This window comes from Camelina sativa, chromosome 6 (assembly GCF_000633955.1).
Source record: "Camelina sativa cultivar DH55 chromosome 6, Cs, whole genome shotgun sequence".
Lineage (NCBI taxonomy): Eukaryota > Viridiplantae > Streptophyta > Magnoliopsida > Brassicales > Brassicaceae > Camelina > Camelina sativa.
This window is the reverse complement of record NC_025690.1, coordinates 19,974,431-19,988,245: the sequence shown is the minus strand read 5'-3', so window position 1 is coordinate 19,988,245 and position 13,815 is coordinate 19,974,431. Positions and strand designations below refer to the sequence as shown.

Genomic DNA, 13,815 nt, shown 5'->3' with positions numbered 1-13,815 from the left:
CCAAATTAATACATATATCCTTAAAATGTTTGGTCGAACAGTGTCTTCACCCCGTACTACAGTGAGACTGTGCTCTATAGCTCCTCAGAACTGCGAAGTGAGAATGAGGATGGGATATCTATTCTTTTTTATCTTCAGAAAATATTTCCTGGTATGTATCTTCTACTTCTAGGCGTGTGAGGTCATTCCTTGTTCAATATAGTCAGCAGCTGATATCTATCTCTATTTGTGGATTTAGATGAATGGGAGAACTTCTTGGAGAGGATTGGTAGATCTGATTCAACAAGAGATGCAGATCTTCAAGAAAGTTCAACTGATGCTTTGGAGCTTCGATTTTGGGTATCTTATCGAGGGCAGACTTTAGCAAGGACTGGTTAGAAACGATCTATATTGATTATCACTTCCAAAATAGTTTTTTAAAGTTGCATTTACATTCATTAGATGTGTGTTTATGTGGAAAGTTGGTGGTTTCATACTTGAGTATGCAATTTATTTTGTTCGTTTGAATGTAAAGTGCGAGGTATGATGTATTACCGAAGGGCTTTGATGCTTCAGAGTTTCTTAGAGAGACGGGGCTTGGGAGGTACTTATTTCCAAAAATTATTTGCAGTATTCCTTTCCTTTGAAAGGCATACCTGTAAGAGCAGTTTTTTTTTGTTTGTTTGTTACAGTGGATGATGTCTCTCTGACCAATATGCCACGTGGGTTTGAAGCATCACCTGAAGCACGAGCTCAAGCAGACCTGAAATTTACGTATGTTGTGTCATGCCAAATTTATGGGCAACAGAAACAGCAAAAGAAACCAGAGGCTACTGATATATCACTTTTATTGCAAAGGTGTGCAATAATTTCTTTTTTTGCCCATTATACAGTTCTGCTTATAAATTCTGCAGACGTAATCATTTAGTCATGAAGTTTAATATCTTCGAGGAATAGGCTACACGGTATTTCAGTTCGTCCCATTTTGTTAGTTGTTTGTTCTTCGGTTGCCAGATACTTCTACCCTATGCATTAATACGGACATCTTGTTATGAAAAACCTGCAACTATTTCAAAATTTCTATTTGCTATCAATTTTTTTTAAAGTAATCGTGATATTTGATTTGGTGTCATCTCTAAATTCTCATTAACGGCACATCTTTTGTTGAAAATATCTTACACGTCCCATGTTTCAATTATTTCTCTTGCAACTAGATATGAGGCACTCCGAGTTGCTTTCATACACTCCGAGGATGTTGGAGTTGATGGGAAAAAAGAATTTTATTCTAAGCTAGTAAAAGCTGACATTCATGGAAAAGATCAGGTACCAGATATATATGTTGGCGTTTGCGATGGTTAATTTGTCAAATTGGGTTTAGATGTTGGAATGTGCCGAAGTAAAAGTTATCCCCTAGTCTAAATAGTTCTCATTTTCATCTGGATTGATGATTTATAGCACTCAATAAGTTTCACTATTGCTACAGGAAATTTATTCAATCAAACTCCCTGGAGATCCTAAACTTGGGGAAGGAAAGCCTGAGAATCAAAATCATGCAATCGTTTTTACGCGAGGAGAAGCTATCCAGACAATAGATATGAACCAGGTTTATCATCACTTCTTTGTCATGGTTTGGCACATTTCCATATTGCCATTGAGAGTCGTTCTGCTGTTAAGCTAAACCTGTCATGCAATTGGTCGATATTGATTGTCTTAAATTTCTAAGGTTTGCTTTGGCCGTCATCAGGTTGCCCAGTGTCACTTTTCCTCCTCTCATTTAACTAGGATTTGTAACCAGGAAACATAGTAATATATCATGTAGCAGCAATATGTTGGCGCCTTCCTTACTGTGGCATCTCACCAACTTTTTTTCTTGATACACTATATTCCTCAGGACAATTACCTAGAGGAGGCAATTAAAATGAGAAACCTACTCGAGGAGTTTCATGGAAAACATGGAATTCGACGTCCTACGATTTTGGGGGTTAGAGAGCATGTTTTCACGGGAAGGTATGCAGTCGTCACCTTGAAATATTATTTTCTATTATCATATGTTTATTTTTAATCCCCTTTCACATGGGTGGCAAATTGATATTGCAGTGTTTCATCACTGGCGTGGTTTATGTCCAATCAAGAAACCAGTTTTGTGACTTTGGGTCAGCGGGTCCTAGCATATCCACTTAAGTGAGTATTCTTGCTTCAGACTTTACCTTGCACAATAGGACTACGTTTCATGTTGATTTTGATTTTTTTTTTTGTGGCGCTTGTTAAGTGGGTTTAGCACCCGCTCTCTGGTTTTTTGGATTCATTTGATTTAATCTACAACTTTTTAGTGATGGCTCAAATTTAATTTGTTCAAAATTAATCTTACAGAGTTCGAATGCACTATGGGCATCCAGATGTGTTCGATAGAATATTTCACTTAACTCGCGGTGGAATCAGCAAAGCATCCCGTGTTATTAACATCAGCGAAGATATATATGCTGGTACGTTTAGTAGATGGGTCTTTTCGGGTACACTTGATAAGTTTTTGCTGCAATATTTACATTTTAAAATACTTCTTGAATGCTGTTTACATAGTGGTGTATTGTCATTCTGAATAGAGAGTTTAACTCTGTAACATCTTTGGACATGGTATGTTCTTAAAAGGCTGAGCTCTTTACCTATAAACAATGACAATATTTGCAGGATTTAACTCGACACTCAGGCAGGGGAATATCACCCACCATGAGTATATTCAGGTCAGTGAATTGCTTGCATTAATTGTTTCTTCACTTAGCTTGTATCCCATATCGATCTGAATACATGATCCATACGTATTCATTCATGTAGGTTGGTAAAGGAAGAGATGTAGGACTCAACCAGATTGCGCTATTTGAAGGGAAAGTAGCAGGTGGAAATGGAGAACAGGTTCTTAGCAGGGATGTCTACAGAATTGGGCAGCTGTTTGACTTTTTTAGAATGATGTCGTTCTACTTCACAACAGTTGGTTTCTATGTCTGCACAATGGTACTTTTCATTCTCTTGTGTTTTGTAAGTTTGTTTCCCCCATTATCACTTGTAGTAAAAAAATTCGTTGATGCAGATGACCGTCCTTACTGTGTACGTCTTTTTGTATGGAAGAGTTTATCTGGTATGTTATGGAGCCTTCTATTTTTTCTTTTTATGAGTTTTCTTAATTATAAAATGATGCGTAGTTATGCCCAAAAGGAAAAGTGATGGGTAGTAATTGCTCTCCAAAACGTGTAAATTAGTGTTGCTTATTGCAGTTTTTTAGGATTACAACCACATGCTATTTTAGAGTTAGAATTATTTGATGTCGACTATAATTCTTTAATCCTAGAGCAATATGGGTGCGTAGTATTTGGCCCTCCTTTTTGAACATCAAAGGTTTCACATACGATTGGGCATCAAACTTTGGTTGATTGACCTTTTGACATGGATAACAATGTTGGGAAAAAGCATTGTCACCTTAGTCTTGCAATTTGGTTAAATTATGCACTTTTTTCTTTTTTATTAGTGTCTTTTATTTCTTAAGTAAATTCCCTTTCCTGTGTGTTTCTCAGGCCTTTTCTGGTGCTGATCGTGCAATCTCAAGAGTAGCCAAACTGTCAGGTAACACTGCGTTGGATGCTGCCCTAAATGCACAGTTTCTGGTCCAGATTGGAATCTTTACTGCCGTCCCTATGGTTATGGGTTTCATACTTGAACTTGGGTTGCTGAAGGTTGGTTGATCTATTCTCTCTGTCTCCTTTTGGACCAAATTGTTATCCATACTGTTCATTTTACTTTTTAACTTCTGTGATACATATTTCTTTCTCCACAAATAGCTTTGAGAAAGCTCTTCTACTAACGTTTCCTTTCTTATATCACAGGCTATATTCAGCTTTATAACTATGCAGTTTCAGTTGTGTTCTGTCTTTTTCACATTTTCCCTCGGGACAAGAACTCATTACTTTGGGCGTACTATCCTTCACGGTGGTGCAAAGGTATACTTCCTTGTATACAAAGGCAATGGACATTGTTGCTCCTTTCTATCTTCCTTTTTTCTGTTTAACCTTTTTTGCGTGTTTTTTAATCAACAGTATCGAGCAACTGGCAGAGGCTTTGTGGTTCAGCACATTAAGTTCGCCGATAATTACAGACTATATTCGAGAAGTCATTTTGTTAAAGCGTAAGCCCAGAATTTAATAAGTTCCTTATTATTATCTTTGGTATGATCTTGATTCACACAATTGGAATAAGAGCTTCGAAAGTCAAATAAGATTTATCATGTGGATGCTTAGTGACCTTCTTCTTGCTGACTTATGAGAGTCTCTTTCTTGCGCAGTTTTGAAGTAGCTCTACTGTTAATATGTTACATTGCTTATGGGTACACGGACGGGGGTGCCTCTTCGTTCGTTTTGCTAACTATCAGCAGTTGGTTCCTTGTAATCTCCTGGCTGTTTGCACCCTATATCTTTAATCCTTCTGGATTTGAATGGCAAAAGTTAGTACTGTGCCTGTTTCATTTCATTTCCATATTCAATTGATTTTCTGTGGTGCCACAGATGGCACTATATCTTAAATTGTCTTGGATAATGACCTTTAATACTTCATGTTTGATATAGGACTGTCGAAGATTTTGAAGACTGGGTCAGTTGGCTGATGTACAAAGGTGGAGTGGGAGTAAAGGGAGAGCTCAGTTGGGAGTCGTGGTGGGAGGAAGAACAGGTTTGTCGATTTTGTTTGTTTTTGATGTTTTATCTTCTTCCATACTTGTTAGTTTTTTTTTGTTTGTTTGTTAATTTTTGTGTGTCATTTTAGGCGCATATCCAAACACTAAGAGGAAGGATATTGGAGACGATTTTGAGCTTGAGATTTTTCATGTTTCAATATGGCATTGTGTACAAGCTCAATCTCACTCAGAAAAATACTTCACTTGCGGTAACGCTAGCTTTTTATCTTGTGTTTATTGTTTAGTTCAGTTTAACGGGATATTTGAAAGTTGTTTTACATTTGCTTGATTATGGAAAAAGCTGCAGCGTTTAGATTGTGTATTTGCTTTCTGAGTGCCTGACTGAATCCTCTTTCTGTGTGTATGCAGCTCTATGGCTACTCGTGGATTGTATTGGTTGTTATTGTGTTCTTGTTTAAGGTGTGTACTAAGATTCATTAGTTTCTTCTCCAGATTTGATTATTATCTTGTAACCCATCCCACTAACTTTTTATCTTGTCTCCTTGTTATTCAGCTTTTCTGGTATAGCCCCAGGAAATCGAGCAACATTCTGCTGGCACTGCGTTTTCTGCAGGGAGTGGCTTCGCTCACATTCATTGCCCTCATCGTAATAGCCATTGCATTAACAGATCTATCAATTCCGGACATGTTTGCATGTGTCCTTGGTTTTATCCCAACTGGTTGGGCTCTACTGTCTCTAGCCATCACATGGAAACGGGTGCTTCGGATCCTGGGCTTGTGGGAAACAGTACGTGAGTTTGGGCGTATTTATGATGCTGCAATGGGTATGCTCATATTTTCTCCGGTCGCTCTTCTTTCCTGGTTCCCTTTCATCTCCACGTTCCAGTCTCGTCTCCTCTTCAACCAAGCCTTCAGTCGCGGCCTTGAAATCTCCATTATCCTCGCCGGAAACAGAGCTAATGTTGAAACCTGATGAAAGAGAGGGAGAAGTTAGTGTGGAAGTAGAAGAAGGATTTAGATATCTTTGTTTGTTGGAATGTAAATGAGCTTTGTAGAGTTTGTAGAACGTCATTGAAAGCTCATCTGACTCGAGAGGATTTTATTTGTTTGTAATCTTACTTTTTGCTCTCTCTATGCTTAATTAATCTTGTGGTATTGTATTTACTGTTTATTGTCATAGGTTGACTATAATCTGATAACTTGATTTTGGTAAATTGAAGATTTGTTTATTATCTGAAAATCTTTTTGATATCTGGATTGAGGGACACTTGCGTTCCTGTAACTAATCTAATTGAAAATTATATAAAGTGGTCAGTGGGGGTGTGTAATGGTCATAGCTCTACTTTAATTTGTGCCAATGGGATTACGTTACTTGGCTTAGACGTAGCATGCGGATTATTATGTATGTAATCCGTCATCACAATTGAAATACTATCACAAGGAAATATCCAATTGCTTGTAAGACGTACACAAAAACAATGACAGATAAACATCTCTGTCTCAGAAAAAATAAATACTTTCATGTGGAATTCAGTAGTCTACCATAGACTCGAAAAGTTAAATTTACCCGTGGTGACATATTACCTTACAAAGTAGATTTGGAAAAAGTAACTCCACAAGAATTTTAAATTAATAAACATTTCACAGCTCACATCGTTCTGGTTTAAGGAAAAAAAAAACAATGAGGTCACGTTTCATATGTATTGTGTAGTGTGTAGGACTGGTCATTACTTTAATTAATCGCCTTTAAAGCCCTCACTTTTAGGAGTAGAATAGTAAACGATTTTGACTAACATAATTAAGCATAAGAAATTGCTCTTCACCATCACCCAATAATATATCAAAAGCTCGTTACTACTCAAATAATCATAAACCATTAACGGAATTAAGGTCTAATTCCGATTTGATTTTTCACACCAAAGAATATATAACAAGTAACCAACCACCATGATTGGAGCGGATAATCAGGATGTTGTTTTCCTTACCGACTACTCCGACTTAGTGCAGATGGTGTCTTCGTCCTCAGAGTGGTCAGTGTTCAAGACTTATTTGGAGAACATCTAAAAAGATAAAGAAGAGTTCACATCTTTTTCGCTGATCTTTATTCCTTACATGCAAAATGGTAAAGCGGATAATCGCATCTTATTACCTATATAAACAATGTTCCATCTCATCTGGTTTGCTGTTGACAAAAAAAAAAGTAACCAACCACCATTGTATATTGCTTTAGTTCTTTTATTAATTAATTAAAATATTAATGGGAATTAGTAGGTTCTTAATAACATCTAAAACGAGAACAAATCATATACACCAAAAGAGTTGAATAATAGTAAGTCAGGGAGAAATCACAATCAGTGCTCAAAAGGGTAGGATCACACAAAACATGGTTTCAAGTACTGTACAGCTACACGACCAACAAGTTAAGCACACCTTTAAATCTTTGACTCTCTCTCTCTCTCTCTCTCCCATATGTAATAAAATCCAGCTAAAACCTTCACAGAAGCACAAAAAAAAATCGAAACTTTGAAGGGAGAAGAAGATGGGTATTTTGTCGGATGATGTTGTGATAATCAGTCAATCGGAGAAAGAAGGTGAACCGAGTGTTATAACCATCAATTGTCCTGACAAAACTGGTCTAGGTTGTGATCTCTGCCGTATCCTCCTCTTCTTCGGCCTCAACATTGTCAGAGGAGGTAAAATTTCTCCTTTTTGATATCTCTACTCTGCTCTCGTTTGTGACCTGAAATGTGTTGCTCTGTGAAGATGTAACGACAGATGGGAAATGGTGTTACTTGGTCTTCTGGGTGATTGGGAAACCAAACACGAGATGGAATTTGTTGAAGATGAGACTTGTTGAGGCTAGCCCTTCTTTTTCTTGGGCCTTTGGTATCTCAAGATGTTACCTTTCTGATTCTGAGTCTCAGCCTCCCAAGCTTCCTGATCTTTTCTTGTTGAAGCTAGCTTGTTCTGATCGCACAGGGCTTCTATATGGTTAGTTTCTTGATTCTCTTAACTTTAGTTAGTTAGTTAGCTGTGGGTTCACTCACTGTTTCTATATATTGGCAGATGTCACAGAGGTTCTTTACAAGCTTGAGATTAACATTGAGAAAGTTAAGATATCGACTACACCTGATGGGAAAGTTATGGACTTGTTCTTTGTCACAGACACTAGGTAATGTACAATGAGTATCTAAAAAGGAGATTTTTGGATATTCATGCTAGAATGTTTAAGGTGTGTTCTGTTTTTTTGTTCTTGTCAGAGAGCTTTTAGGGACGGGGAAGAGGCGAGAGGAAGTGTATGAGTACCTTAGAGATGCTATAGGAGATTCAATGATCAGCTATGACATTGGACTTGTTGGCTCAGAAATCACAGCTCGCTCACAGGCTTCCTCGTCAGTTGCTGAAACATTGTTCTCCTCGGATGTGTCGGGAGAGCAGCCGAGTGGTGGGTTACACACTTCAAGCAATGTGTCTATCTCAGTTGACAACTCGCTAAGCCCAGCTCATACCCTCATTCATATCACTTGTCAAGATCACAAAGGCCTATTATATGACATTATGAGAACCTTCAAAGATTTCAACATTCAGGTTTGTGCAAGTCTTTGATGCTTTTATCTGCATTACTCCACTAGTATTCACATAAGAGACACGTCTTCTCGAATCTTGTTTGATGACCAGATCTCATATGGGCGTTTTACAATCAAAAGAGGAAGGAACTGTGAGATCGACTTGTTCATCGTGCAATCTGATGGTCGGAAGATCTTGGACTCAAGCAAGCTAAATGCATTGGTTTGTCGTTTAAGAGCAGAACTACAACAACCTCTGAGAGTGGTCATGATGAATCGAGGTCCAGATACTGAACTTCTAGTCACAAACCCTGTCGAGTTATCTGGAAAGGGACGGCCACAAGTCTTCCACGACATAGCACTTGCCCTCAAGAAGATCAACACCTGCATATTCTCGGTATATATATATATATTATAACTGATCCAATCACTTGATTCAAGGTCTTTGTATTTTATACCAAAAACAGAACAAAATTGTTATAATCGTCTGATGTCTGATGTCAAAAACTAGGCTGAAATTGGAAGACACGTGACGGGAGAAAGAGAATGGGAGGTGTACAAAGTGTTGATCAACGAAGAAGACAGCTTACCTGTCACAAGGAGCAAGATAGAGGAACAAGTGTGGAATACTTTAATGGGTTGGGAATAAATAAATCAGACTTCAGGATCATCAACTAACCTCAGCCTCTGTATTTAACTTTATAATGCAATGAGTGTATGTAGATTAAGATGATATGTGGTTATATTATATATCCTATATGTTGATAAATTGAGATATTGTAAGTAGATAAATGAATAAAAAGAGTTGTAAATGAGTGTGGGAGTGGTTTGATAGAGAAAGAAAGAACTAAGGCTTAAGCCAAGTTTACCTCTTTGTATTTTGTTGTGCTGAGATCTTTTTTTTTGTTTTGTTTTGTTAATGGGCCGAGTTAAAGGCCTAATAGAGAGGATGGCTATTTCGTAATTAGATACTTAATGAAGGGTACAAAAGTGAAGGAGAAACCTATGAAAAGAAAATGGCGACTCTTTTTAAGAAGCACACGAAGACAATCTCGAACGAAAGCTGACCACAAAAGTTTTCGACTTTGAGAAGCAAATTAGATAAAAATCTTTCTATCCATTTCACGAAAATCCAAAATTTGTAGGGCTCTCTCTCAATTTCGATTTCTGCTTTCACTGTTTGTTTATTATCCGGAGAAAAAAGTCGAAAAAAAAAATCTAATCTTTAATGGCGAAGAAAGGAGGAGCGACGACGCTAGCTGAGGATGCACCATGGCGAGTTTCTTCAGTAAGACCAGTGCCTAAGATCAGTCGCTCACCTGTTCTTTCTATCTCTCAAAGCCCTGAAACCGATTACGCCATTTCCGTCATGAAGGTTTTGTTTCGTAGTTTTTGTAGATTGCAATTTGATTTTGGGAATTACCATTTTTTTTTAACTAAAGAATTCGGGTTTGCGTTTAATATTTGCAGCATCCGAATCCTGTGGGAGGTGGGTTTGCGATGGAAGCTGTACTTGAATCTGCAGGACCTGAATGTGTTGTTCCTGGCCAAGTCACACCTGTTCGGTTACTTGGTGTCAAGGTGACTTCTTGCAGAAAGGATGATGATTTGTTATGTGTTTGTTGTTGCATTTGTGTGTAGTACAAGTTCTTAGTATGTATATTGACTTAGAATTCATACAGGGAAAAGGTTTATGTGTAATATCCATCTTTGGTTGTCTAATTCCTTTGTCCTGTTGGATGCTCTAGTCTATTTAGTAGTTTTGTGCATTGCTCGCCTTTGAGAATAGTTTCTACTTCTGTAGCTGCTTAGGTCTGCACATAGGGTAGGATTACAAGTTGAACATATCATCTTTATCAAGTCTGGTGTTTTGACTGCTTTCTTCTATATTCATTCCTATTGGTGTTTTTATTCACTCATGGGTTGTTAGGTCTCATTTGCTAACAGTTATATGTTTGGTGTATTCGTATAGGTGTGGCCGGTTGAAGTTGATCTTAAATTCTTGGAACCAGTGGGAAAAGAGCTGAAAATGCTTGGAAAGGTAAAGACCAACATCTTATTGCTTTGTGTCTGAATCAGATACTAGTACACGATCCCTTGTTAGTATGAGCCAATACTTTGGATGATCCTGTTTTGTTCTCTGTGTTTGTTTGAGGCAATGATTTGAACTCTTAAAGCTCTTTGTTTGCCTGAGGCTAGTGTGTTATGTGAAGTTGTTACAATTGGGGATTAGATTAATGTTTCCTATATAACTCATAGCATATCAAGATCATAGATGGTCATCTTTTTTTTGGGTAAGCTAGTTATTAAGGACAAAGCCTATAGTAATCATGTGGCTCAACAAGTGGGAAGTAGTGGGAGTTGAACCCTGGGAGCGTATCTGGTCTAGCCAGCCACTTCCAACCGAGAAATCTGAAGTCCAATTGAGATGGATAGATTGCCATCTTCACACAAACAGTTAATGTCAGAAAATATGGGTTAGACCAGGATTTTGATTCAAAAATGGAACAAATTTATCAAGATAATGAAATGTGCTCGGCACATAGTATGAATGCATTACTTACAGAAGTACTTGTATATAGTACTCTCTTTTGTTAGACTTTAAGATTATAAGTGATGTCTTCTTTATCATATTTGGCTGTAATTTAATTTAACAAGTGGTATCTCTGTTGTCCTGAGAATGCAGTTCATGGACAATGCCGTTGAGCTGATGAATAAGTCTTTCATTGACCGCTAAGCACTATGGATTTAAGGGTTACATACGTCGGGAGTTTTGGAATTGCGGGAGATCTGTCTAGTCGCCGGAACTTGTTAGAGGCAGAGAGATCCAATATGAGCAAAGTTGAATATGGTGTGTGTGTTTGTATAGAGAATTTTACAAACAGAATTTATATGCTATATCAAATCATTGGTTTGAATGATAATTGTAAGAATGTCTTTAAAGGTTATCTCCATTCTCCAATGTTCTTCAAGTTTTCTGTCGTTTCCTTGTCGAAAAGAATAATGGAATATTGCAAAGCGGCTAGATTTCTCGAGATCACATTACTAACTAACAGAGGTTCAAAAGAGGAAAGGCGATAGAAAAATATGTGTTAAATGTATATGAGTGGTTCAGAAAAATTCAGTATGAAGGTGAGATTTATGTTGAGTTGGGTTTGGTTTGACAACAGAAATGAAATCTTTTTAAAACGATATATATCAACAAGATTGGTCTACAGCCACATAATCTAGTTAAATTGATACGATGTCAATACAGAAAACGTTAACCTTACCACATACCGGAAACAAAAGCGACCAAAACATATAAGTAACACTAAACCGAAAAAATAATTTTAAGTTCGAAAGCTAAAGACTCACTCAGGGAAGAAAATTGTCAATGTAGTGTGTTCTCCCACCTTTGAAAAAATATGGTTTAATAACATGTTGTAAATGTTAGATAGAGAAGTGACGTTATCGTTGGAGTAAAAGAAAGAAGCAGCAAAACTTTAAAATAAAAGAATGTTTGGCACCGCCGCACCGGCCCATTCCAATTCGAAGAGTTTACAAATTATCTACTCCACAAACCCTACAACGTGTGTAATCAGTTTTAACTTTTAGTAAATATAAAATTTTAAAACTAAACCATATCTATGGGAAGAAAAGAAAACACTAAAAAGTAAAAACCTTTTGGTTAATATATCATTAATTAAGTCATGTGGTATTCTGCTCACTACAACTTTGATTTCTTGATGTTTAAGTACTCAAGTTCTCTCATACTACTTATCATAATTCAAGAAAAATCGTAAGGGTAACAAAACTACTATTCCCTTGAAGGCTGGAATACTAATTCTAAATATAATTTGGAAGAAGCCATATAGTTGTTGAAGAAAATCTAATGATGAAGATCTGTGGAAAATGGGACCTAACATCAATAATTTATGCAAAGGTCCCCTCATCTATTTACTTTTTAGCCGATAGCGACCAGCTGTCCTCTTTTACTGTCGATTTTTCAATCACTTTTGATAGTTTTTTTTTGGCCTTGTCCCTCGTGCGAATCTGTATCCCATATTGTTTTTATTAACGACAATTTTAACGTTTGTGACATGTAATTTGTTGCCAATAACGTGGTTAAATAAGTTCTCTGTTTTCATCTCAACAATAGCGGGGAGATAAAAAGGGGTATGCTACCAACAAGTTTGATCTAAATTGCTTTTAGGTATATTAGAGAACTATAAATTAAATCTAGTAAAATCTAAAACTACATATTATAGAGATTAGTGCAACTAGCTAGTCGTTTTTTTTCAAGTAAAATACGAAGCGGTTAGATGGGTTCGAGTTTCACTTGAGATTAAATTCTTAGTTTCGATTTTGCGGGTAACCGTGTGCGTATAAGCAAAGTTTGTGTTTAGATCATGTGACCGACCTCTTTGTTCAATTTATTAGATTTTGTGAGAGCCATATGATTGATAAGGTCTGGTATGAGTTATGTGTGTACTCTTACAAAAAGTTGATGACAAATTACAAATTTCTCGGGGAAAGGGAAAGAGAAACAGAAAATTAGGTTAAAGTTTCCAAAATGGCACATGGGTAGTGAATTATCGAACATTCTGGATTAGTATATATTACTATATACTACTTTTTTTCTTTCACCAAAATCATACAACAACAGAATGAATCTTAATGGCCTGTTTAAGCTTCAGTTAAATCTTAATTCAATTATAGGTTATGTTGATGACATTGGAAAGATACTCAACAGTACACACAAATGTAACGAGCCATGCATATATACTTACGATGATGTTTTGTATAACAAAAAAGTAATCATAAGATACATTAGTACATTAATACCATGTCTACAATTGAACCAGTGTACGATTCTGCTTGTGCGACCAAAATTTCAAACTTTTCCTGATTTGTAGAAGGAAAGAAGAATGAATAGTAAGGAAGATGCTAAAAACTGGCGCAGGCGTTTTCACGTGCTTATGTACATCGATCCGTATCTATCTAATGCCAAACCAAAAAGAATTCGAATTATGGAACGTAGCATGTCGATGACAAAGACCGATAGGTCCCTATGATACTCCTCGCCGACATATCGGAACAAAAACGAAGATACAAGCCAGATGTAAACACAGAGACACTTCTTCGGATGGGTTGATTTGGTCCAGACCAGTTCAAAAGGATTTTGTAAAATAAAAACAAGAGAAGCAAGTGTTTGATAGATTTTTACCGCACACAAAAAAAAAAGTGTTTGCCTAAATAACCTAATAGATAGAACTCACCAAAGAGTAGCCTTCCACATATATATATTCACCTCGTTCCACTCCAATCTTAGCATTCGTGTCATATATAACGTTATTATGTCAACTGATTCATTCTACTTTCGATACCCAATTGTGCTTCGCATCATTGCCGTTAACCAGTTATAGTTTCATTGTTATCCAATTACATATTTAACTAGATCCTAATTTAGACGTTTTACGTGATAAACGTCAGGTTGTTGACCATAACATCATATAATCTCGGGTATGATTGAAATCTACGTTTGCAAAACAATAATATACTGAAAAATAAAACGTGTCTTTAAGGTTGTTGTGTTGAGTTTGAAAGTTTCAA

At 36.8% G+C, this 13,815-nt stretch overlaps 3 protein-coding genes across 4 annotated transcripts in view; all 3 read left to right on the top strand.

Moving 5' to 3' along the window:
- The window catches only part of LOC104792466 (callose synthase 10), an 18,918-nt gene extending 13,032 nt beyond the window's left edge, over positions 1 to 5,886 (top strand). Inside the window, exons 31-50 of the mRNA XM_010518612.2 lie at positions 42 to 151; positions 239 to 373; positions 515 to 583; positions 672 to 837; positions 1,194 to 1,302; positions 1,463 to 1,582; positions 1,871 to 1,986; positions 2,077 to 2,160; positions 2,350 to 2,462; positions 2,665 to 2,717; positions 2,809 to 2,985; positions 3,062 to 3,109; positions 3,543 to 3,701; positions 3,852 to 3,965; positions 4,062 to 4,150; positions 4,307 to 4,465; positions 4,587 to 4,689; positions 4,783 to 4,902; positions 5,063 to 5,113; positions 5,208 to 5,886. Of these exons, the coding sequence (XP_010516914.1) occupies positions 42 to 151; positions 239 to 373; positions 515 to 583; positions 672 to 837; positions 1,194 to 1,302; positions 1,463 to 1,582; positions 1,871 to 1,986; positions 2,077 to 2,160; positions 2,350 to 2,462; positions 2,665 to 2,717; positions 2,809 to 2,985; positions 3,062 to 3,109; positions 3,543 to 3,701; positions 3,852 to 3,965; positions 4,062 to 4,150; positions 4,307 to 4,465; positions 4,587 to 4,689; positions 4,783 to 4,902; positions 5,063 to 5,113; positions 5,208 to 5,627 (2,515 nt within the window). The 3' untranslated portion in view covers positions 5,628 to 5,886. The remainder of the gene's footprint in view (positions 1 to 41; positions 152 to 238; positions 374 to 514; positions 584 to 671; positions 838 to 1,193; positions 1,303 to 1,462; positions 1,583 to 1,870; positions 1,987 to 2,076; positions 2,161 to 2,349; positions 2,463 to 2,664; positions 2,718 to 2,808; positions 2,986 to 3,061; positions 3,110 to 3,542; positions 3,702 to 3,851; positions 3,966 to 4,061; positions 4,151 to 4,306; positions 4,466 to 4,586; positions 4,690 to 4,782; positions 4,903 to 5,062; positions 5,114 to 5,207) is intronic.
- Positions 6,974 to 9,092, top strand: LOC104792465 (ACT domain-containing protein ACR10-like). Of its 2 annotated transcripts, XM_010518611.2 has the most exons (7): positions 6,974 to 7,073; positions 7,155 to 7,347; positions 7,418 to 7,645; positions 7,721 to 7,826; positions 7,915 to 8,242; positions 8,333 to 8,617; positions 8,732 to 9,092. In XM_010518611.2, the coding sequence occupies exons 2-7, from the start codon at positions 7,194 to 7,196 to the stop codon at positions 8,867 to 8,869; spliced, it is 1,239 nt and encodes a 412-aa protein (XP_010516913.1). In that variant the 5' UTR covers positions 6,974 to 7,073; positions 7,155 to 7,193; the 3' UTR covers positions 8,870 to 9,092. The 2 variants fall into 2 exon arrangements, with proteins under 2 accessions (XP_010516913.1, XP_010516911.1); XM_010518609.2 differs by having other exon boundaries at positions 6,978 to 7,347.
- Positions 9,258 to 11,200, top strand: LOC104792464. The gene is made up of 4 exons (XM_010518608.2): positions 9,258 to 9,595; positions 9,691 to 9,801; positions 10,193 to 10,261; positions 10,907 to 11,200. The coding sequence occupies exons 1-4, from the start codon at positions 9,449 to 9,451 to the stop codon at positions 10,955 to 10,957; spliced, it is 378 nt and encodes a 125-aa protein (XP_010516910.1). The 5' UTR covers positions 9,258 to 9,448; the 3' UTR covers positions 10,958 to 11,200.